The sequence below is a fragment of the Helicoverpa armigera genome, chromosome 28 (assembly GCF_030705265.1).
Source record: "Helicoverpa armigera isolate CAAS_96S chromosome 28, ASM3070526v1, whole genome shotgun sequence".
NCBI classification, from domain to species: domain Eukaryota; kingdom Metazoa; phylum Arthropoda; class Insecta; order Lepidoptera; family Noctuidae; genus Helicoverpa; species Helicoverpa armigera.
Window position 1 is genome coordinate 979,363 of NC_087147.1, and position 23,448 is coordinate 1,002,810.

Sequence of the window (23,448 nt, forward strand, 5' to 3'; positions counted from 1 at the left end):
TTATTTTTATTTTATAATGCTTCTTCATTGGAGAAAATTAAGTATCTTCTTCGCACTCCCAGTTGGCGGAATATATACAGGGTTATAGGTAAAACATTAACAACCTCTCAGGACCATATTACTAATATCATAAACTAAACCTTTTGTTCTATGACTTTTAATAATTCTCAGATTTTAGTTCATCAAAATTTTCACACAAAAATTAAAATATTTCTATTGTACGGTCTAAAATTTACGAAGTCTATGCGAAGCAAAACAAGTACAAAAGACAGCGGAGGCGAGCGGGGCTCGGTCGGCGGGGGAGCGTTTGAACTTGACCTATTTACGAGCGGCCGTCAGTCGTTTTTATGCGCCCGCGTCGCGTTATACGTGTCCTTGTAGCGAAATTCGGTAGTGCGAACGTAATTATCTTTACGGTATGGCGTATCGATATTCAAATGTCGAGTACACGGAAATGGTGCGAATGCTTGCTAGGTGTGATGACAATGTTTCGGAAGCCTGTCGCCAATACGCCATACGATTCCCAAACATCCCTACACCTCGCTTAGTAACAATGCTAGCCGCCACACAGCGGTAACGAGATTACGGGCAATTCCGGCATGCCATCAGGGATAGTGGTCGTCCACCGAGACACACGGTACGTGAAGAAGACGATATTTTTTTTATTTGACTTATTACCAATTCAAAAGTATGACTGGGTACGATAATAGTGCGCGGGAGGCGTGGGTAGGTAAAGATCTTGCATTCATTCTAAAAGTGCAAACCCTCTACCAAACGAATTTATTGTACCTAATGTGTGATAATCTCGACTCGTCCGCACACTCCAAGGTCGACTAATCGCTCGACTGGTCTCGATCGGGCCTTTAGTTGGTAAAGCAAAATAGATTTGAAATGTGTTAGTTAGATAGAACAATGAAATCTTGTATGTTTGTTTTTGGCAAATGTATTGTGTTTTATAAAAAGTCATAGAACAAAAGTTGTAGTTTATGACTTTAGTAATACAGTCCTGCAAGGTTGTTAGTGTTTTACCAATAACCCTGTATATTAGAGGAGTACATAAGAGAGTACATAAAAGAGTACATGAGAGGAGTACATAAAGGGAGCACATATGAGAGTAGGTACATAAGAGAGTACATACGAGAGAACATAAGAGAGTACATAGGAGAGTACATAAGAGAGTACATAAGAGGAGTACATAAGAGAGTACATAAGAGGAGTAAATAAGGGTAGTATATAAGTGGAGTACATAAGAGGAGTACATAAGAGAGTCTGCCTTGAGACACTCGCTAGTAAATATGATACTGTTTGTCATTCTTTCCCGTAAAAACAACTAAGTAAACTAATTTTGATGATTTGCACACACTTTTATCATAGAATCTTGAGACCTAACTCTAGTCTAATCCTACTAATATTATAATCATACTAGTCCTTCTATCCTACTAATATCCTTCTTACTTTATAAATGTGAAATTCTACTAATATTATTAATCCTACTTAATATTATAAATGTGAAAATTTGTTATCCTTTCAAGCAAAAACGGCTATAGGTAGGTACCGATTTGGTTGTGGTATGTCGTTAGATGATACCCTGAATTAACACATAGTCTACTTTTTATCAACACACCACGCGGGCGAAGCCGCGAAGTAACTAGTTGTACATAAATAGATGAATCTAATAAATAATACGAAATATCTAAGTGGGATGACCTGTAGGTCTCCAATAAATATATAAGGCAGTAAATAGCCACATAAATCTGACCTGGTCTAGAGTAACTATCGCCTAAATTAAACCTAATCGTGATGCTTTGAGATTACGCAAGATGGCGGCGCCCCGATGCGCCTGCGTCGCTATTTGAACCGGATTTGAAGTAATTTTTGGCATTTTTAATGGGAGATCAATTAGGGATGTGGCAATTTTTGTATTATAATTTTTTTGCATTTACAGACTTTTAAATAGTGTTTCCCATTTATACTATATATTACTTTTTTAAAGCCTCTCTATGGGTAAATGGGAAAAATCCTACTCCCTTTGTTATTACAACGATAGATTTTTCCAATAAAAATGCAGAAAAAAATCATTGCCTTTCACAGGATATATGTATAGCGGCCAACTTATCTACAACATTCCTAAAAAAAATCATATTGATATCCCAGATTTTAAACGAATTTTTCTTCGAGTTCGAACTACAAGATCTGGTAATATAATTTTTCTCCCTAAGTCTAAAAGTCGGCAAATGATCCTGTCACTTGATCCACACTTCAATGAACATCCTATTCTTTCAGGTACATAAATTGCCCTGTGTTTCATGTTTAACAATAGTATGAAGCAACAAACATACCGATTAAGAGCGTGTACGTCAACCGCGCGCCATTTGGCCTAAAATGGTACTTTTCAAACCACTGTTTCTCAGTAACTACTTATCCTATAACTATGTTATTTTTTAATAACGCAAGGTAATTTCACTGTCTATATAGTTAATTGAACATAAATTTCAATTTGTGTAGTTTAAATACTTAAAACCCCTATAACGTAACAGATGTTTTATAAAATTCCCGTTCAGCGTCTATTTCGAAGCTTAAATTCATGTGAAAACAGTGGCAAATCTAATCAAATTTATTTTTTTACTCATAGACGAAATCCCCATGCCTATAGTTAGTTGAAAACATTTTTTGATTTAGGTCTCTATCTTTCAGAAAAAAATATTTTAACAATGTGAAAAATTGTGAATTTCAAATGCTTTTTTTACCTATCTATCTTACTTAATTTAATATAACAATTATTTACTATAGTAATATAACTCTTTCTTTAAAACATAAACTTTATATTATAATTTAATCTCTCGTTTTATTTTTTATAAATTATTTAAAACTACTATAAAACGCTGCACGCGAGTCAACTCAAACCAGGCCGCCGCAAGGCTTCACAGAGAGAGGACGTGTCGCTCCGTCACATCGCGTAGGGTGAATAACCTCTGCCGTGGATACCGAGAATAGAGTACATTTCAAGCGCGACCAACAAATCTTGATACATTACTATTTTATTTAAAGCTCAATTTTGAAGCATATTTTTTTTTATCGATTGAGTTGAAATTTTGTTTGAATGTTCAGTTTTAATGACAATGTATGATTCTATATCCAATATGGCGGTATACCCAAGATGGAGAAAAAATGTTTTAATGCATTCCTACGATATGGGTATCAAATGAAAGGGCTTGCTATGAATAACTCGAAAAAATGTGTCGCGAGTCTAAATCCAATATGGCGGACTCCTTAGGCTAGAAATCACTTATTGCAGATGTCTGTTACCAATCGAGCTATAATTTTTTTTTTTCATTTTGGATGTACCCAAATTTTGACTTTTGATCTCGAATAATATTGAAGCATATAGGATAGATAACTTAAAACTTTATTTGCAATGGTAAACCCAAGCTCTTCACCAATATTTGGCTTTCCGGCAATTGTTGTTATTTGACCACAATTTTTCGGTCTGGATGGACTGGACCATTCATATAAACAATCAATTTTTCAAATCGGTCCAGGCGTCTTTGAGAAATCGAGAACAATCACAAAACAATCTAATTGAAACCTCCTCCTTTCTTTTTTTGAAATCGGTTAAAATACAGAAACTCTTAACATTGTCATTAATCATCAGTCGACTATTTAGTACTGTTGAAAATTGTATGTAATATACAGAAAGTGCTCAAAACCAAGGTTTTCATAGGTGCCCGATTTTTTTGCAAAAGAGTGTAAGTATTAACGACTTTTATATTTTAAGACATCCATAGACTTACACTATTTTCCCGCTATTAACTATTTACTGAATAATATATTTTTTGTTCTACCAATTTCACTCGAAAGGATCAAAATGGTTTGTGTGACTATACGTGAAGTATGATAGGCACGCACACAGCCGTGACGCTAGTCTGCGCGGTTTTTTGCGTTGAATTACCTAAAGTTGACATCGCGCGCCGAGCGTAAACGCTCTTAAGTCGTGATGTTATGGTATAAGCAGGGACTCGTGCCACTGTCATTTCATGCGAGGACATTCACTTTGGATTTATGAAAGGTAGAGAAATTACTGGAAGGTCATCGCAGATTAAAGTATCCAACTTATCATCATCTTCCAAAGTTTTTCCTAACTATGTTGGGGTCGGCCTCCAGTCTAACCGGATGTAGCTGTGTACCAGTGTTTTACAAGGAGCGACTGCCCTAACTGAAATCCTGAATCCGGGCAACCCAATACCCCTTAGACTAGGTTAGACTGAATAAATTAAGTAATGTAAAGTAGTACTTATATGGGACCAAAGCCTGTCGGGGCTGGGGGATTGTTCGCGCGAGTTACCGCGGCCCTGGCACACGAAGGGCTTAAGAAGGAACATGTTGGGTTTTAGTCAGTAAGAGTCGGACACTCCCTCACGCTGCAAGTACCGAAATAGCCTAGAGTCTATGAAAGAATTAGGCTACTTTTTATCCTTGGAAAAGCGGTGAAGTGTTTATTTAGCTACAAATTCTTAAAAAACTCGTCAAGCTAGCAATCCAACAAGCATTGCTCAAAACAGTCACCCATCCAATTTCTGACCTAAGCTTAACCTCTAAAATATATTTAGGTACTTACGTCTGTTAAATCGTATCTAGTAACCGGTTAAGCAAGTATGGCATAATTCTTAAACTAGTTAAATATAGTTTAACTTTCCCGCAGGCAATTAGTAAAAGTAACAAATTGGTGTATTTGCAAATATGTAAGTACATATAATATTATAAATAAACAACTTGTACGTTTAGGAGATGATAGTGATGTCGTGACAGAAGAAAATTACAAGTATTTGTTTTGTGTGGTACAAGTTATGAGAATAAAGCGAGAAATGTATAAGTAGGTACAAAACTTGTGGCGAGAAATTCCAAAAATATGTATAGTAAGTTAAATAAAAACATTTAAAAAAATGAATAATCTCAAAAAATATTGAAATCGACTTGAAAAAATATTTCACTGTTGGAAGCTACATTATCCTCGGTGAACATAGGGCTATGTTTTACGTGTTCACGGTTAGAAGCTCCCCAGGGACGCAGGTGAAATTGCGGGTAACAGCTAGTCTATACTAATATAATAAAGAGGACATTTTTTTCTTTGTTTGTATCCTAAAGGCTCCGAAACTACTGAAACAATTTGAAAAATTCTTTCATATTGGAAAGCCACACTCTTCATGAGTAACAAAGGGTGTATTTTATCTGTATACATGAAAAAACTCCCTAGGCACGGGGGTCAAACCGCTATACAAGGTGTTGATTTGCATTCGTGCCATATTTCAGGAGGAGGACATAAAATACGTAAATAGTCGATTAGAATTATAGTAGACGGGAAATAGCTAATAAATATGCACTACTTTTTTTGTCATTGTAATGTCGTAGTATTTCGGAAGTAATCCAATGTTATGAATAAATTATCGTTGCGTATGCTTTAAGTTTGCGTTTGTGTGAGGGCGCAGCACGGTTTTAAGGCCAGTAACACACGCGCCAAGTTTAAATATGGCTAGATGACATCGAAGGAATTCCAAAAAAAAAAAAATTACGTCCCAATTTTTTGTTGATTTGGGTTGAGAATCATTAGCATAATTATGTCCTTGAATATGGCACGGATGCAAATCAACAGCTTGTATTTATAAGCTAGTCATTATTAAAACTCGCTACCGCCTATAACTCGGCCCACCGCCAACCTAACTGATCGATATTCAAACCAGCGGCGCCTGCGCACGATCCTTACACAACACTAAACAGAACCACCAATTATATGGAGGAAGCATCATATTGTGACGTCACTGTCTTACTGACACACTTTGTACTACATTTTTCATATTAGCTAGAGGTAACTGGGTTGAGGAGGTCAGATAGACAGTCGCTCCCTGTAAAATTCTGGGACTCAGCTGCATCCTATAAGACTGGAAGGTAAAAAACACTCCATGCATTTTGGCGCGCTACTTTCTTAGGAGATTTTGAGGCTGTCATTGAACAACCTTGGCAGTTATTACGGGTAGTCAGAAGCCAGTAAGTTTGACACCAGTCTTACCTAGGGGTTTAGGTTGCCTGGGTAACTGGGTTGAGGAGTTCAGATAGACAGTCCCTCCCTGTAAAACTGTGGTACTCAGCTGCGTCCGATTAAACTGGAAGCCGACCCAAACATATTTGGGAAAAGGTTAGGTTCGAAGTGTTATTTTGCAGCCAATTTTGAATAAATGATTTTTGATTTTAATTTTGAAACATCTACACATATATCCCTGTGCCAACTTCTGCATTTGGATTACCTACATATTTATGGCCGACCATAACCAAAAATAATGTCCAAATTACACGAAATTCTGCATCTAAGTACACTGGAATGTAAATTACATTTCTGGGGCTGGAACTCAAGGCCATTCACGTGATAGTAGGCTGAAGGCGTAATAGCACAAAATTGATGCATCCTACTCTTGTGCCTGTAGGTACTTATTGCGATAGCGAACAAAGTTGTCATCATCCTCCGAGCCTTTTTCCCAACTATGTTGGGGTCGGCTTCCAGTCTAACCGGATGTAGCTGAGTACCAGTGCTTAACAAGAAGCGACTGCCCTGCCTGACCTCCTCAACCCAGTTACCCGGGCAACGCAATACCCCTTGGATAGACTAGTGACTTACTGGCTTCTGACTACCCGTAACGACTGCCAAGGATGTTCAATGACAGCAAAGATGTGCTATAATGATGTTATGTTACGCATTTTAGGGGTTTTCGCACAAAGTCGTGGTGACCTAGTGGGTAAAGAACCAACCTCCCATGTATGATCGTGTAGGTTCGGTTCCAGGTGAGGCAAGTACCAATGCAACTATTCTAAGTTTGTATGTACTTTCTAAGCATGTATATCTTGGACACCAATGACTGTGTTTCGGAGGGCACGTTAAACTTTAGGGCCCGGCTGTTATTTACTATCTTGGGCGATGTTACGGATTGTCAGAAGCCAGTAAGTCTTACCAAGGGGTATTGGGTTGCCCGGGTAACTGTGTCGAGGAGGTCAGATAGGCAGTCGCTCCTTGTAAAACTCTGGTACTAAGCTGAATTCGGTTAGACTGAAAGCCTTAGCCAAGATTCTTTACCTACTAGGACACCACGAGCTATCTACATGTAAGTCAAATTCATTTTATAATAACAATAGTTCAAAATATACTTACAATCAAGGTACACGATTTTATTTGTTCATTATAAACCATCGGCCTAGCCTTTTCATTAAAAGATTTATGATATAAATTCTATTATTTATTATGCAAAGAATATCATCTAATTACAACAAGGCTGCTTCGTGCTATGAACATCAAAATTGTAAGTTACGGTGAGCCGTGCGCGGTCGATGAATTGAATTGTCGATATCGATAAACTAGAGTTACTTCTTTCTTATACAGATACAGAATATGTCATAGATATAAAATAGTGCATACTCCTAGGTAGATTTTAAGTCAAATACATAAAACACATATTTGTTCTACATTCTGTCAATTTTTGTTTCTTATAACAATGTAGGTTTCATTTCAGCAATATGAGCAAATCGAACAGAGTACATAAGCATTGCATTTTCGTAAATATAATTCATATTTAATATAACTTTAAGTAATATTAAAATTTTAAAACTGAAATTATTATTTATTAAAATTATAAATTTCTTATACCGACGTTTTGGATTCTGTACAGTATCCATGAATGGATGCTGTTTGTTATTTAAACGAATTACATTTTATTGTTATGTCATGTAGGTAAACAAAATTAGAATTGAATTAAAATTCAATACGAAGCATAATACCTTCATGAACAAAAAAAAATAATTTAATAAAAAAAATATATCGATATCTGCACACAACACTTCTCGCATATCAGATTTCACAACTCTCGCACGAGTCGCTATTATGACAATCGATTCGATAGCAAACTGTAATCGATACATCGGTATCCCACCAATCGAGAGCAAGGTCTTACATCTCGATTCAATGATTCGATCTCATTGAGAACAAAATGATATCGGAGGTGCCATCACGGAAAATCTCCTACGAAAGTCTCCCGAGCCTTTTTTCCAACTATATTGGGGTCGGCTTTCAGTCTAACCGGATGCAGCTGAGTACCAGCGCTTTACAAGAAGCGACTGCCCTATTTACCCAATTACCCGGGCAACCCAATACCCCTTGGTTAGACTGGTGTCAGACTTACTGGCTTACCGACTACCCGTAACGACTGCCAAGGATGTTCAATGATAGCCTCAAACTCTACTAAGAAAGTAGCGCGAAAAAAATGCACACCGTGCATTTTTTTCGCGCTACTTTCGACTAGGAACGTTACTGTCTCCCTTAAACGCTTTCTTAAGCCCCCACCATTTTTATAATTTAAAAAATCGATAACACATGTCTCAAAGAACCCTGACACCTCGTTAGTTAACTCGTAACTGATCGTTTTGGTAATGCCCACCATATATATTTGATCTAGAACAAGGCGCCTGACCTACCTGCATTATGAATATATCTCCGAGGCCTCGTTGGTCTAGTGGTCGCAAGCGCGGCTGCTGTGCCCGAGATCTCGGGTTCGATCCCCGAGGTCGGGCCGAAATCGCTTTGTGGGTTTTCTAAAACTTTCACAAGGCAGCCCGTAGTTGGAAGTTGGTGATTGATCGGAGAGCACGTTAATGTAGGTCCTGCGCCTGATCTTTCTCCGGTCGTGTTGGATTGCCGTCCCATCGGGTTATGAGAGTGAAGGAATAGGGAGTGCACCTGTGTCTGCGCAAATGCTCATGCACTATAAATATGTCCTGCGCAGCTGGCTGATCACCTTGAATGAGAACAGCCGCCGTGGCCGAAATCGACCGTGTACGCCAGTATTATGGCATCTCCGCTCATTTTTCCGTACTCCATGATTGTATTTCATTGAAATTGTGAATCCTTTCGCTAGACATACACATGTTTTATTACCGCAGTTAACTTTAACTGGCCGTTTTAACTTTATGGTTTAGAACCTGGAGCGGTAATTAGGCGTACCTACTTGATTGGTTATTACCCAAATGAGCAGTACCTAATGGAATCAGTTTATTTGGTACTGAAGGTATTTTAATTATAATTTTGTTGAATAACTTATTAATCTAATTGAACATCCTTGGCAGTCGTTACGGGTAGTCAGAAGCCAGTAAGTCTGACACCAGTCTAACCAAGGGGTATCGGGTTGCCCAGGCAACTGGGTTGAGGAGGTCAGATACGCAGTCGCTTCTTGTAAAGCACTGGTACTCAGCTGAATCTGGTTAGACTGGAAGCCGACCCCAACATGATTGGGAAAAGGCTCGGAGGATGATGAACTTATTAATCTAACTGAGCATTCATATTATTTTAGATACATACATACCTAGAAAAATAGTTCTGTCGGCCAGTCTGTCAACGATAAGACGATGGAACCGATTTGGTTGGTTACTAATACTAATTGTTCAGAAATATAATATCTTGCTGTATTTTAAGAATAAATTAGTTTTGATAAATAATACCTACTATAAGTACACCACGTAATCACTTTTGGAACCGCGTGTCTACATGGCTTGACTTATCCAAAGAATTTCATAGGCATTTTGAAATGGTCTAAAATAAACACAGTTTCCACTTAAAAATAATACATTTCTTCAATCACATACACGGTGAGCGTAAAATTAATTGCACGTATCGAATTGACGATTTAATACCAATCGATTAATCATTATTTATCATCATCGATTACTTATAATAAAGTATCGTCAAGCGCTAAAATTGAGAGACAAAAGCTATGGAATGTTACTGTCAAACTATTACAAATATTATTTTATTAGAATTGTGTACCTAGGGAATTGCGTAGGTAGTAGATTCCAATCCATACTTCTAGATGCCAAGTAAAAGTATGTCTAGTTTATTTGTCATACTGTACCTTTTAAATTATTTATATTACTTAGGTAAATACTCAGCAATGTACCCACTACTTTCTTATTAGTTTTTCTTATACATGCCTTAAACCTAATGCTTTTCTTAACTTAAAATAAATACTATCATCATCATCTTCCGAGCCTTTTCCCAATCATGTTGGGGTCGGCTTCCAGTCTAACCAGATGTAGCTGAGTACCAGTGCTTTACAAGGAGCAACTGCCTATCTGACCTCCTCAACCCGGTTACCCGGGCAACCCAATACCCCTTGGTTAGACTGGCGTCAGACTTACTAGCTTCTAACTACCCGTAACGTAACTGTAATACTATCCTGAACTTGGTTTTAAATTAATGTTCATACATTTCAGGTGGGTAAACTCTATACTGGTTCAAATAGATCACATTTTTTAAAAGTAGTTAACATATTTCGTGAAATTAATCGCGATAGATAGTTACAAGTCCTTGAGGAAAAATTATACTAGATCGAAAACTCAAGCTTGATTCCGTTAAGCTGAGTGCCGACTGTGCGACTATAAATAAATTCGTGATCTTGCAAGTAAGGTGCAGAGTTACCTAAACCCCTTCAGGCTTTTGAAATGTGGTTATAACGACTGCTTTCAAGATAGATGTAAAGCTATTTTAAGCTATACTAATTTTATAAAGCTAAAAATGAGTTTTGCTGCCCTTAATCTCAAGAACTAGGTACTGGACAGTTAGAAAGAAAAATAGGCATTTGATGATATTCCACCAAAGATTGTCTTTTATGTTATCGAGGCATATCAACCTAAATAATGAGTACCAGCCTTTACGAATAGTTGCACCTATCACTCTATCGATCCTCTAATAGTCGCAGCGTGGTAATATGCAACGATTTAATGGACCACGATGCGTCGGCGCATCTCAGACTATTACGCGAAATCATTCGATTATCCATGGAGAACGAAATTAACTAGCGGAGATATCAAAACGCAAAATCTCCTAAGAAAATAGCGCGACAACATGCGGGTGTTCGAGGGACGAGGAACGTTACTAGCTCCGCCCTTACATGCCTTCTTTAGAACACGTCCATCATTTTCAAATTAAAATCACCAATCAATCAAGACCAATCTTTAACAGTTTTGATTTGACAAGGAATCCGAACGTCTCATTAGTTCTAGTAACTGATCACGCCTACAATACATTGCTTGACCTACAAGAAGGCGCCTGACCTACCTTCCTTATGGCATCTCCGCTATCTTTCCTTCCTCCGTGCGATTATCGCAATCAAATCGGTATCGATACACGATCTCTCGATTCATTACTTTTACACGAACTATGTTAATTAAAATAGATTAAATTAATTTGTTGGCTTGAATTTGGAGTAGGATTAATTAAATTAGTAGGATTTTCGTTCTGGGTAATGATTGGTATGTCCTAATGAGTTTCAATTCGATGATATATCGTCTACATACGTAACCCGTTGGTCACGGTTGTCTATAGAGCGAAGACCGTACACTGGGTTTATATTTCGATTCCTGGGTCAAGCCTAAATTGCTTTGTAGGTTTTAGAATCCTTCAAAAAGAAGAAAAGTAGCCCGAAGTCTTGAAGTTGTCGGTGTTACACCCCCGTGCCTGGGAGGGCACGTGGCGCCGGCGTCCCCGAATGCTACTCAGTAGCAGTCGTTGTTACAATTCCACGTCAGAGGCCGTCAGGCGGATTTGAGAAAACTGAGACTAGGCTAGGAAGATAATAAGTCATAAAAAAATAAGTCATTCTAACTGGACACAAGTAATTTAACGACTGTACCTAAGTTAATAGCTGTTCCCGCGGTTTCACTTGCGGGCTCCTGGGAACTACTGCCTGGATTAAGTTTGTATAGCCAATTTATCCGGGAATGGTGTAGCTTCCTTACAATGAAAGCAATTTTCAATTCGATTCAGTAGTTTTGGAACCTTTGGGTACAAACAAACAAAAAAATTCTCTTTACTATATTAGATCTTATGTTACTCGGGAATGGTGTAGCTTTCCAACAGTGACATAACAAATCAGCTCAGTAGTTCTAAACCTAAATTAGGTTTCCTTTACATAGTTATTTATATACATACATATATTTACGACACAAAAAAACTATCCTAGTAAAACTATAAAAAAAACACTACCTATATCTAAAAAGCGTCAAAAAATTCATCCCCATCGCTGTCAACAGGGAGCGTACCCAAGAGGCTGGCAGTATTTTAGAGTAGAGGTTTCCCTAATTATTTTTGTATTTACTACCCATATTGTATTCAAAACATTGGCAATAAAATAAAACAGAAATTAAATGCATACTCAACCAAAATAACCCATCACACAGTTATTGAGAAATGCATTTATTTTATTGTTATGTAGCAATTTCAGTTCTAATTCGTGATCAAACTGACAAGCTTGTAGTTATAGATGATCTTAAGAAGAACAATTTATTTCCTATTTTATGCATTTGTTTGGGAAAAGGATGCAACGATTATGTAGACTTGATAATTCAAGGCTGTTGAAAGGAACCTCAAAGATGTAACCAAATGCTTTTTACATAACTTTTGTCCAATACATATTTTACATAGAGCAAACAGCCTACCTGACCTCCTCAACCCAGTTACCCGGGCAATCCGAATGGAGTGACTGCTCCAATGAAAACTGTTTACTATGAATTTTCACGTTCAAACAAAGTTTCCTTAGGCCTTAAGAGTACCTGCACACTACGGCTAAACTGTCGGCCGAGAGTTGACCCGATGGTTGCCATTTGAAAAAACTAAAATCTTGATTCCAATAAAGTTCCTGTCGTTCTTATATCTGATCTTTGTAATGTGTGTACTACCATTCATCTACAAACTGATTTTTGAGCCGAAACAAATGATCGGTCAACTAAAAATTGGCCGTGTTCAGTTACTCTAATTGCCTGATTGACTGGCTGTTACTTAGCCATGATACTGCAAATTAAGTGACCCGCAAAAGCGCGCGATATATCCAAACCAACTTCGTACTAGGTCAGCAAGTTTATTAAATAAAATAAGTTAAAAAAATCCATTCAATTAACTATACCTTTCGGTAGCGATCACGATTTGGAGCATCACGATCGTTGCGTATGCGCAGGTCTATAAATCATATGGTACGCAAGTTAAGCAATATGTGTAAGTATAGTATAAGGTTGGGAGCTTCAGGCAGGTTTAGTATGGGGTGGGAATATAAGTTTTCCAAATAAAGTCGTTTATGAAAAAAATACTTTCTTCAATGCAAGCTTTTTCTTAGATACCTACACTGATACTGCATTTTATTTAAAAAGATAAACTGTGGGTAGGTACATCATTTTAAAAATAAACTACATCTATATTTAAACTTAAAAGTAATAAAGATCCTTACTTAATAATATGAAAGAAAACTAATTCTGTTCTTCTGTCCAGCTTTCACGGCAAGACTATTGATTTGGTTCAATAGTCTAGCCCTAGAGCTTGAAAAAGGGGAGAGGCATTTTTATTTCGGCGTGGAAAATATTTCATTATTTTCTTGATTTCATGCAGCCCTTAAATTTGCAGCAATAACACTGACGTCCGGTGTCGAAAACCAATGACAACTGATACAATGACTGTTAAAATGTTAATGAACCGAGCGCTGAAGCTCGGAAAAAGTGACGGAAAAATTTTGCGAGTGAATAGGCTGTAAGGGTCCAAAATTAAATATCTTCATCCTCCGAGCCTTTTTCCCAAACTACGTTGGGGTCGGCTTCCAGTCTAACCGGATGTAGCTGAGTACCAGTGCTCTACAAGAAGCGACTGCCTATCTGACCTCCTCAACCCAGTTACCCGGGCAACCCGATACCCCTTGGTTAGACTGGTGTCAGACTTACTGGCTTCTGACTACCCGTAACGACTGCCAAGGATGTTCAATGACAGCCGGGACCTACAGTTTAACGTGCCATCCGAAACACAGTCATTGGTGTCCAAAATTAAATATATACCATATTAAACCTATTCTCATCTACTATGATATTAAGGGCCAGGCCACAACAGTGCGTTGCGACGTCGCATCGCAAAAATCAACGACGCATATCATATTAATCGCATAGCTGTGCAATGTTGTTTTTGCGATGCGACGCCGCAACGCACTGTTGTGGCCTGGCCCTAAGTCTTCGAGCAATAAAACAATACTACGAGACAATGGTGGAGTAAACTCGGCGACATTTTGCTTTACTGGTTTTTAGCAATAAATGTGGTTCTAAAACCAAATTAATTGTCGTCTTGCCTCCGTAGTACAGTGGGCGTTAGCACGACTCTATAGCTTGTGGTCCTAGGTTCTGATTGACAAGTCTGGTGAAAGGCATTATCTATATCAATATTATAAATAGTTTGTTTATTTGTTTGCTTAAACTAATCTGAATGTCGAAAAAAACAGTGTTAAATAGCACATTTATCGAGGGAGGTTACTGGATACCTACTTTTTGTCGGTAGTTCCTTCCGTAATATGCTAGTTTGAAATCTATATTCTATATAAATAAAAATGAATTGTTGTTCGTTAGTCTGATTAAAACTTTAGAACGGCTGGGCCGATTGAGCTAATTCTGGTTTTAAAATGTTTGTCGTAGTCCAGGGTAGGTCCTAAACGGTGAGCAAATAAGGAAAAATTGCGAAAATTAAAAAAAAGTATTGTGTCGTGTGTTTTTGACTTACTAAATATGCCTCCAATAATTAGGCGGTACGAAGTTCGCCGGGTCAGCTAGTAAAAAATTATTACATTAACGTTAACACCCCAGTACCTAAGAAGCACATTATTAGCTTTCCTCAGTAAATGGGTTGTCTAACTCAAAACAATTTTGAAATTGAAACACTAGTTTCTGAGATTAATGCATTCAATCACACAAACTTTGCTTCTATTAGGTAATTATTATGTAGGTACTTAGGTATTAGGATACTTGTTAAATGATGTTTATTTACGACCCTAATAAAATAATCTTGATTACATTTGAAAGTGCGATAAAGGGCGACCCGAGAATCGAACTGACGACCTAGCAATCACTACAGGACTACTTTCAACAATTTTGAAATTAAATTGTTTGATGCGAAACTCCAATAAACGCCTACACAAATTCTATCATACCACACATTTATTCAAAACCAACCTTTATCACCTACAACATAAAGCCCAAATTTGATTACCAACTTTGAAGCTTACAACCTTTTCAGCCATCTCTGCTATACTAAATCCAACTTTAATCCTACAGGAATAAAGTTGATAATTGCTTGAATGTTTTCGTAGTATATAATTTAGTAGGCCCTGTCTATTCCTTCATGATCGTGACAGATGCAACCTGTCTCCAAAGATTATTACAGTGAACTATTTATAGGTTTCTAAACTAGTGAAATACCGTGACTTTGTCTGAGCAAACTATGCGAGGATTGCGTAAAAGATGATGGGTAGGTGATATTGGAAATGACAGCCTAAATATCTACATACCTATATAATTTAAAGGTACCTACACGATGCAGATAGATTTCAACCTGAGAAAGCACATAGGCTAATTTTTATTTCAGGATACTTATTATACCTTTAGACGTATACCTACAAGGTTTCACGCGCGTCCGTGGAACCTCTGCGAACTTATAGGTAGGCTCTCTATCACTGAAAAGATTTTTCAAACAAACTCTTCAGCTTTATAATATACCGTAACTACCTAAGTTATAAATATAGATAAGTGATTTGTTATTATCACTTATCAGCAATATGCAGTTAGAGCACGTTATCTCTTATCAATGCAAATACACGTTTGACCTGTGTATGAGACGGAAACCCTTCACCTTTATAGGAAAAAATAGTTACACTTATGTACTTTGATTATGATTAGTATATAATATATATAGTTAAGAGATTTCAGGCAGTCCAGTTTGTAAGTGGTAAGTGATCTCTGAAATTCATCATCTGTGAACCTTTTGACAACTATGTTGGGGTCGGCTTCCAGTCTAACCGGATGCAGCTGAGTACCAGTGTTTTACAAGGAGCGACTGCCTATCTGACCTCCTCAACCCTAGACACCCCGATACTACTTGGTAACACTGGCCGTCAGCACAGCTTCTGACCGCTCATAACAACTGCCTGCCTGAGAGATATTTAAACATAAAGTATATTATTCAAATGAGAGTCGGTACCCACCAAATTAACGTGCCTTCGAAACACGAAGGAACTCCTCATGACTCGCTACCGATCGCACCAATCGTTGCTTAACCTTACAAATCCTCGAACAACTTGAGGGGCTAACCTTATGATCGCGTTCTGGGGCTGTTATTTAGCCACGAGCCATGATAACTCAGTGTATATACCCTAATAACTGCGTATGTTCTAAGCTTGTAATACACGACTTAAGTCTACGCTAGTTTCAAATGGAGCACGCTATAGGTCTAGCTTTTAGGAGAGTGTGCCTGATGCGCTGAGTTGGTTGCTCCACTTTGATATTCTTGGCAAAGTCCAATGTGAATGATGTTGACGAAAGTGATGAAGCTTGTGGAACTTTCATAGGCACATCTGTCGATGATGAAGAGATTGATTTGTAAAATCCAAACTAATCGAAAGTAACTCTGTCTGTCTGTGTCTTTTCTTCACGCCTAAACTACTGAACCGGTTTGTGTGAAATATGGTACAGACATAGTTTGGAACTTGAGAAAGGACATATGATAGTTTTTATTACAAAAAAATAAAAATAAAATTTCTTTCGGACATCAGCGCCATCTATTGGTCAAAACGAAAATCTGCCAGAAGTACCTAATGCCAATATTCCACGCGAACGAAGTCGCGAGCAAAAGTAGTAAAAAATATTATAATTAAGTATTTAAATCTATACCTACTAATATTATAAAGCTGAAGAGTTTGTTTGTTTGTTTGTTTGAACGCGCTCATCTCAGGAACTACTGGTCCGATTTGAAAATTTCTTTCAGTGTTAGATAGCCCATTTATCGAGGAAGTAGTTCCCACGGGATGCGGGTGAAACCGCTGGCAGAAGCTAGTTGTAGATAATAGACAGCAGTGTTGCTGGGAAGTTTGTTCGATACAGTTTTTTCTTTCGAGCCGTAAAGTTAGGAAGGAGTGCAAGGTTACCATTTTGGGGTTGCTGTCGGATTTGTAACGTTTAAGTATTTTGACCAAAGGTTTGACCTAATTTTTAATAAACACAACTTGTTTGTTTTTTACATACAAGACAGTCTAAGTAAAAATTATACTTGATAATACTCTAAAATCTCAAACATCAAACTCAAACTCTTAATTAACAAAACATACAAATAATATCTATTGCTTTAATGGGCGTGGATTATCACTCAATTGGCAATGACCCCCAAATTAAATCTTATTCGAAGTAGAGCAACATTCTAACCGTATCAAGCAGATGCACCAATCGTCACGCACACATGCACAAGTACATACGTATGTGTGTAAGGATGTACATACATTATATGTAATCAGTAATCACTCACTTTATGGTATATAAGCGGTCGGGAATCAATACGAATCATCATTCGGGCAACGTCGGCCGTTCTCGTGCGGTGTTCCAAATTTTTGAAATAACCGTTTTTTGAGTGTTTTTTAAGTGTTCTGTGAAGGTTTGAGTTTGGAGTTTTTATAGGTTAAGTTATGATTAAGTGGTACAGATAAACAAAATATTACTTTCCCGTACCTATGCATAATTGCATACCTAATATTTGTGTGAAAATCCTTTTCAAATGCCACGCTTTTCATATTTCTGTCAATGAAATTAGCACATACCTTAATTACCTATGATAAATGGGAACTTTTTCGTATGTTAGAGAAATATGTTGGCAACACTCGTTATTCAAAAACACGAGAAAGCTCGAAAGTTTTTCCAGCTTTTGTTGCATCAGTTTCCTGTTTGTTTTCTGTCTATTTCGATTTCGCGCCAAACCTACTGAACCAATTTAAATAATGAAACTAAAATAAGAGCCTAAAAAGAACATAGGCTACATTTTATCCAAATGTGAAAAGACTACTTTTACCTCGGGATTCGGATGGAACCGCGGAAAACAGCTAATACAATACAATAAGTATAAAGATTGCACTAAAATATACCTACCATACAATTTCTCTTGTTTTAAAGAAAATCGAGATTTAAAAACTAGACTAGCATTCCATTAGGTTTTTACTTGCATTCCGAGGAAACCCTGAATATTTTTCTAATAAATGCCAGTTAAGCTCACACCTATTTATTTATATGGAAAATATATTCGTGAAATTACTCCCCTGTTTAAACCCCTATTCAAACAAACTGGCACGACATAATTGTCTACGTGTAGGTCTGCTGTATGTTCACTTGTTGAAACTTTCAATTGTTTCAGGTTAACGCTTTCGTGTAAGGAAAATCTCAAATACCTCAATAACCATGAAAGTGAGTTGTTTCAAATATTTTTCTAATAGGTTTTTGTCAGAGTTAGTATTCGTAACAAGCTAAAATTATAGTGAGTAATAAAATAGTAATACTAATTTACATATAAATATTTCTTTGCAAACTGTATTTTCCCGATATAATAAATAATGTTATTGTGAGACCGACTGGGAGCAACTTTGCATTAATAAAATACATAATAAAGATTTCTATATGTAGATTTCTATATTCTTTAATCAAAAGCACCATTTTTGCCCAAAAACGTCACGCCCTAACGTTTCAAAGCTTGGGAGGAAAATACAGAGAAAAACAATTTTCGTTCCTGAAAAAGGTTGACACTGAAAAAAATCTTACTTTAATTTCACTCCTTTCTCCTCAGATCCTCCTCATCAGCGCTCTAGCAGTGGTCTGCCTAGCGGAGCCTCCGGTGAACAGGTACCTCCCTCCTCAGGCCGGGGGCGGAGCACCCTCGCAGCTGTACGGAGCCCCCGGCGCGGGGCGCGGCCAGACTGATGCCTTGTTCGGGTAAGGAATGACAGATTCACAAACAAATATTATGCTGAAAACCGCAGCAAAAATTATTCAGCCAAATGTGAAATTAAAACAAATATATAGGTGGTCAAACCGAGAACCCCTTTTTTAAGTCAGTTAAAAACATGTTTATCAAATGTTGGTTTTGAATACTCAAGGACCGACTGATATCAAGGGGGACTGATATTAACATTCATTGACGATAATTTCAGTAGAACAATCTACTGAACTAGAAGACTAGAGCGTCAAATGAAAGATATCTGACAATTTCATCGTCAAGATAAAGGGAACAAATAGTTCAATGCAGATAAAATTTTAACTATGGTATTACCAACGGTTTACAACCATCGAAATCCAAAAATACATGGGGTATCACCTTAGCATGAGGAATCTAAGTTTTCGGTTTGACGTCAGCTTATGAACCAACTGATATTTTAATCTTTAACAACATTATACTTTATTCTTTCAGCCGTGGCTCATCCCGTGGCGGTTCCCGTCGCCCCTCAAGCCAATACGGAGCCCCGTCCCAGGGTCAATTCAACGCCCCATCTTCTCAATACGGCGCTCCTGGTCAAAACCAGCCTTCTTCCCAATACGGGGCCCCTTCTACCCAGTATGGCGCCCCTGGTCTAGGTAACCAGCCTTCATCGCAATATGGAGCGCCTTCTGCTTCTCAGTTCGGCGCCCCGTCCTCTCAATACGGCGCTCCGTCTTCCCAATATGGTGCTCCGTCTGCTTCTCAGTTCGGCGCCCCATCGTCTCAGTATGGCGCCCCGTCTGCTAATGGTCCTTCTCAGCAGTATGGTGCTCCTGGATTCGGTGGTAAGTGAATTTGCTTTTTATACTTACCTTTACTTGCAAATGCTTGTGCACTATAATATGTCCTGCGCAGCTGGCTGATCTCCTTGTATGAGAACAGCCGCCGTGGCCGATAATCGGCTAGGCTATCATCATACTTAAAAGATACACAAAAGATTATACACAAAAGATGATGTTACGTCATGCAGTCCATCTATATCCTACGTGAATCAGCCATTAAAGCGTATGCAAAAGAAAATCATTTTTTTAGATTCGTTAGATATGATCCCTTTGTTTGATCTGTCTTTAGCTAGATATCTTGTACAAGATCACGAAACATGTTCTATGCTGTTCAGTAAAAACGAGGTGCATGTCGATTCTTATCGCAATCAGAAAGCTACATTTGATCTAGATCTACCTGTTACTGAATGATAGAGGTCTTCGGTTTTGCAATTTTTTTATTTTATTTTTTCTAATTGGCGTTACACAGCATTTAGTCATTTAGGAGAATTTATATTGTCTAAAATGTTAACACACGGTGTAAAGTGATTCTTAGACTGTGGCATTATTCGAAAGAATTACCGACGCCCCTGTTTTTTTTTTGGTGGGAAATGATCAAGACCCCTCCTGATGAATCGCTATGTATTCATAAAATCAGTATTCAATGTGTTCTTTTCTCGTAGGTTCTCAGGGAGGTGGTTCCTACAGAGGTCAGGCTCAGAGCCGTCAGTACCTGCCCCCTGGTGCCGGAGGATACGGCAGCGATGATGGTAGCAACGGAGTGAGTTTAATTTCACTTTTAATTATTTGAGTAAGCATCAAACCGCTAGTAGGCACTGGTGAAATCCAAATGATGGACTTACTGGCTTAACAAAGCCTACGTATCCTATTTGATTCGATAACTATTTGCTAAAATTCAAAACAAACCCAAAGTCCTCGGGTTTATATTTTTATCTACTTATAAGTAGGTACTTGGATATATCATGTACCAAAAAAATATAATACCTTGTTGCTGTTCAGCTTACAGAAACGTAGATAGACTATAAATGCCTAAAAGCCTTATTCAACGACACATTTCAACACATTTATGGGTATCTGACTCATATTGCTCGAACTAAAAATACCACCTGTTTTTTTTTTCTTTTTCATACTGAACTTTAAAAGTAATCTTGATTATTAGCTAAATGGCCACATAACATGAGGAGCAAGTATAGCTGTTGAAACATCAATTAAATTCGCCAGATAGCCTCTGACATGGATCCTTATATTTCCTTGATACTCCAGGAGCCAGCGAACTACAACTTCGAGTACATGGTGAAAGATGACCAGTCAGGCAACGACTTCGGTCACCGCGAGTCCAGGCAGGGAAACAGGGCTGAGGGACTTTACTACGTGCTCCTCCCTGATGGTAGGAAACAGGTGAGTGAAGAATAAAATCTTTAGAAAGGAGATTTTATTGTAATCATTTATGTTAACATCCATTGAAACTTGGTCAGTTTTGAAAACGTTTGGTAAGGTGTTTTGCGCACTTGCCGTAGAATCTAGTTCCTACCTGTTACCTTCCTGTCGCTACCTGTGTGTGTTAGTACCTGGATAAAATAGAGCCTTTGTTACCCGGAGATAGTGTAGCTTCCCAACAATGAAAGAAATTGTCATCTGTTCAGTAGTAGATAAAAGAATTGTTCCTCTTTGTAATATTAGGACAGAGATGAGCCCGTCGCTAATTAACAGCCGCAAAGGTCTATCGATCAGAAGGTTTACCAATGCCTGGCACGGTCACCCCGTGAATGGGTGGTCATCTTGATCAATGACTGTGTTTCTAAAGGCACGTTAAATTGGTTGGTCCCGGCTGTCATTTGAAAATCTTTGGCAGTTGTTAAAGGTACTCCGAAGCCATAAAGTGTGACAACCGACAACCAGTCCTATCAAGGTACCAGGTTTTCAATGTAACTGGGTTGAGGAGATCAGATAGGCAGTCGCTCCATGTAGCACACTGGTACTCAGCTGCATCCAATTAAACTGGAAGCCGACCCCAACACAGCTATAATATCGCAAATTAATGTTCCATTTTATATTTTTTCAGACCGTGCAATACGAAGCCGACCAGGGCGGTTACAAACCGAAGATCTCTTACGAAGATACTGGTTTAGGTCAGGGTGGCTACGACAGAAACAGCCAGTCTGGCTACAACGGAGGATACCAGGGACAGGGCTATTAAATAAAATAACTCCAAAAATAGGGCTCAGGCTTAAATATACGGAGAATGGTAATGAAGTTGGGTAAGACCCGGTTTGGCAGGTTATAATCATCGGCAAAGATATTGAGCCCTGGCCTCCGCCTGCGTAGAAGTGATTTATTGGTTTATTGCCTTAAGTGTACCTACGGTGCGCAAAGCGATCCCCACTCTTCCGCCGAGAGCTCATTATCCGTGCCGATAACTATAAGACCCGCTTTGACTGGTTACTGATAAAGTGTCGGTTAGTTATCTGATAGTTAATGCTATCTGAGAGATAAAGGCTGCTTATTGTTTTTCTGTCAGATAAGTTCCTGATATCTATCACCTGGTTATCTGTCAGCTAGTAGTAGTAGTTTTTCGTATATTTAAGCCTGTCAAAGAATTTTCGACTTTATCAATCGATTTTGAATGGATTTTGTTAAACGTGTTAAAAGTTAAAAATATGTAATGGAAGTGAAAAATGGTTGATACTATTATTATCATTCAAACTGATAAAATATGTAAATTGTGAAACTTATATTTTGACAGTTGACATATTTTATCTGTCATGTTTGCAATATGGCGGGAAAGTTGGAGAAGTTATGTTGAAAACGAAAATGTTATATTTTTTAATGTTGTGCCGTATTTAAGACAAGTCAATTTGTTTTAGTAGGATTATATTTTAATTGAATCAAGGCTATTGTTTTAACTAGCCTTGATAGTAAATGCAAAAGGATAATATTTTCGTTTTCAACATTTTTGAGGTTATATTTTTAAGACGACGACTAACGCTGTTTTTAAAGGAAACGAGTCATTTACGAGATTTTGTACAAAACGCTTATTTAGATGTAGTTTTAAGGAAAACAAAATGGCGAAATATATTTTTTATTCTAATTTTCAAAAAATCTTTATCAATCTATTAAAAAAAAAACTATTTTGTCTATTGTTTTTCTTATACATATATTTTATTTGTGAAATGTTCAGAAAAATGATTATATTTTGAAATCAACAAATATTATTATGATTTTGAACATTTTTGTATAATTATGACTTCATAGGCCAGTTAATCCAAATGCTCAAAATTTAATAGCATTATTAAATATGCTTTTAATACAGATTATTAATAGTAATAGCGGACGAAAGAAATCTACGTAAGTAATAATATGAAAATCATTGCTCTCATATTTATGTATCTATTCATTTAAATAATACTCATTTAGTACTTTAGATCGCGTAACTCATTATTTTGTAAATAAATGATTTAAAAAATATGGACCGTTTTTTGATTACCAATTCTTACCTCTAATCCCTATATTTATTTATTTTATTTATTTATTTATATATGAAAACATAAGAGATTACCAATACATTACCCCTTAACCATGTTTAAAAAAGGTTGGTCTGTTAATAAAGTAGAAAAGTAACTGCGCCCTTCTAACATTATTAATGACCTATGCCTTCCTCAAACCGCTAGAAAATCTCTTCAGTGGTTTCTGAGCGAATCTTGAACAGACATACAGAGAAGCAGCAAAAATGAAATAAAATACAAATACATTCCCTACCTTTTACAATTAATTAATTTG

At 37.4% G+C, this 23,448-nt stretch overlaps 1 protein-coding gene across 2 annotated transcripts; it reads left to right on the forward strand.

Annotated features, from left to right (window-relative positions):
- Nucleotides 1-118: 118 nt before the first annotated feature.
- LOC110377984 (pro-resilin) lies at nucleotides 119-23,112 on the forward strand. Of its 2 annotated transcripts, none has more exons than XM_064042365.1 (7): nucleotides 119-637; nucleotides 18,275-18,324; nucleotides 18,701-18,846; nucleotides 19,322-19,674; nucleotides 20,334-20,431; nucleotides 20,935-21,069; nucleotides 21,734-23,112. In XM_064042365.1, exons 2-7 carry the CDS (start codon nucleotides 18,319-18,321, stop codon nucleotides 21,866-21,868), a joined length of 873 nt encoding a protein of 290 aa, XP_063898435.1. In that variant the 5' UTR covers nucleotides 119-637; nucleotides 18,275-18,318; the 3' UTR covers nucleotides 21,869-23,112. The 2 variants fall into 2 exon arrangements, with proteins under 2 accessions (XP_063898435.1, XP_063898433.1); XM_064042363.1 differs by lacking the exon at nucleotides 119-637 and adding an exon at nucleotides 17,425-17,524.
- The last annotated feature ends 336 nt before the right edge of the window (nucleotides 23,113-23,448 follow it).

Excerpts from the sequence above, each read along its gene's own strand:
- LOC110377984 (XM_064042365.1), top strand. Across the intron at positions 18,847-19,321 it reads CAGACTGATGCCTTGTTCGG|CCGTGGCTCATCCCGTGGCG; the intron begins GTAAGGAATGAC and ends TTATTCTTTCAG. Across the intron at positions 21,070-21,733 it reads TCCCTGATGGTAGGAAACAG|ACCGTGCAATACGAAGCCGA; the intron begins GTGAGTGAAGAA and ends ATATTTTTTCAG.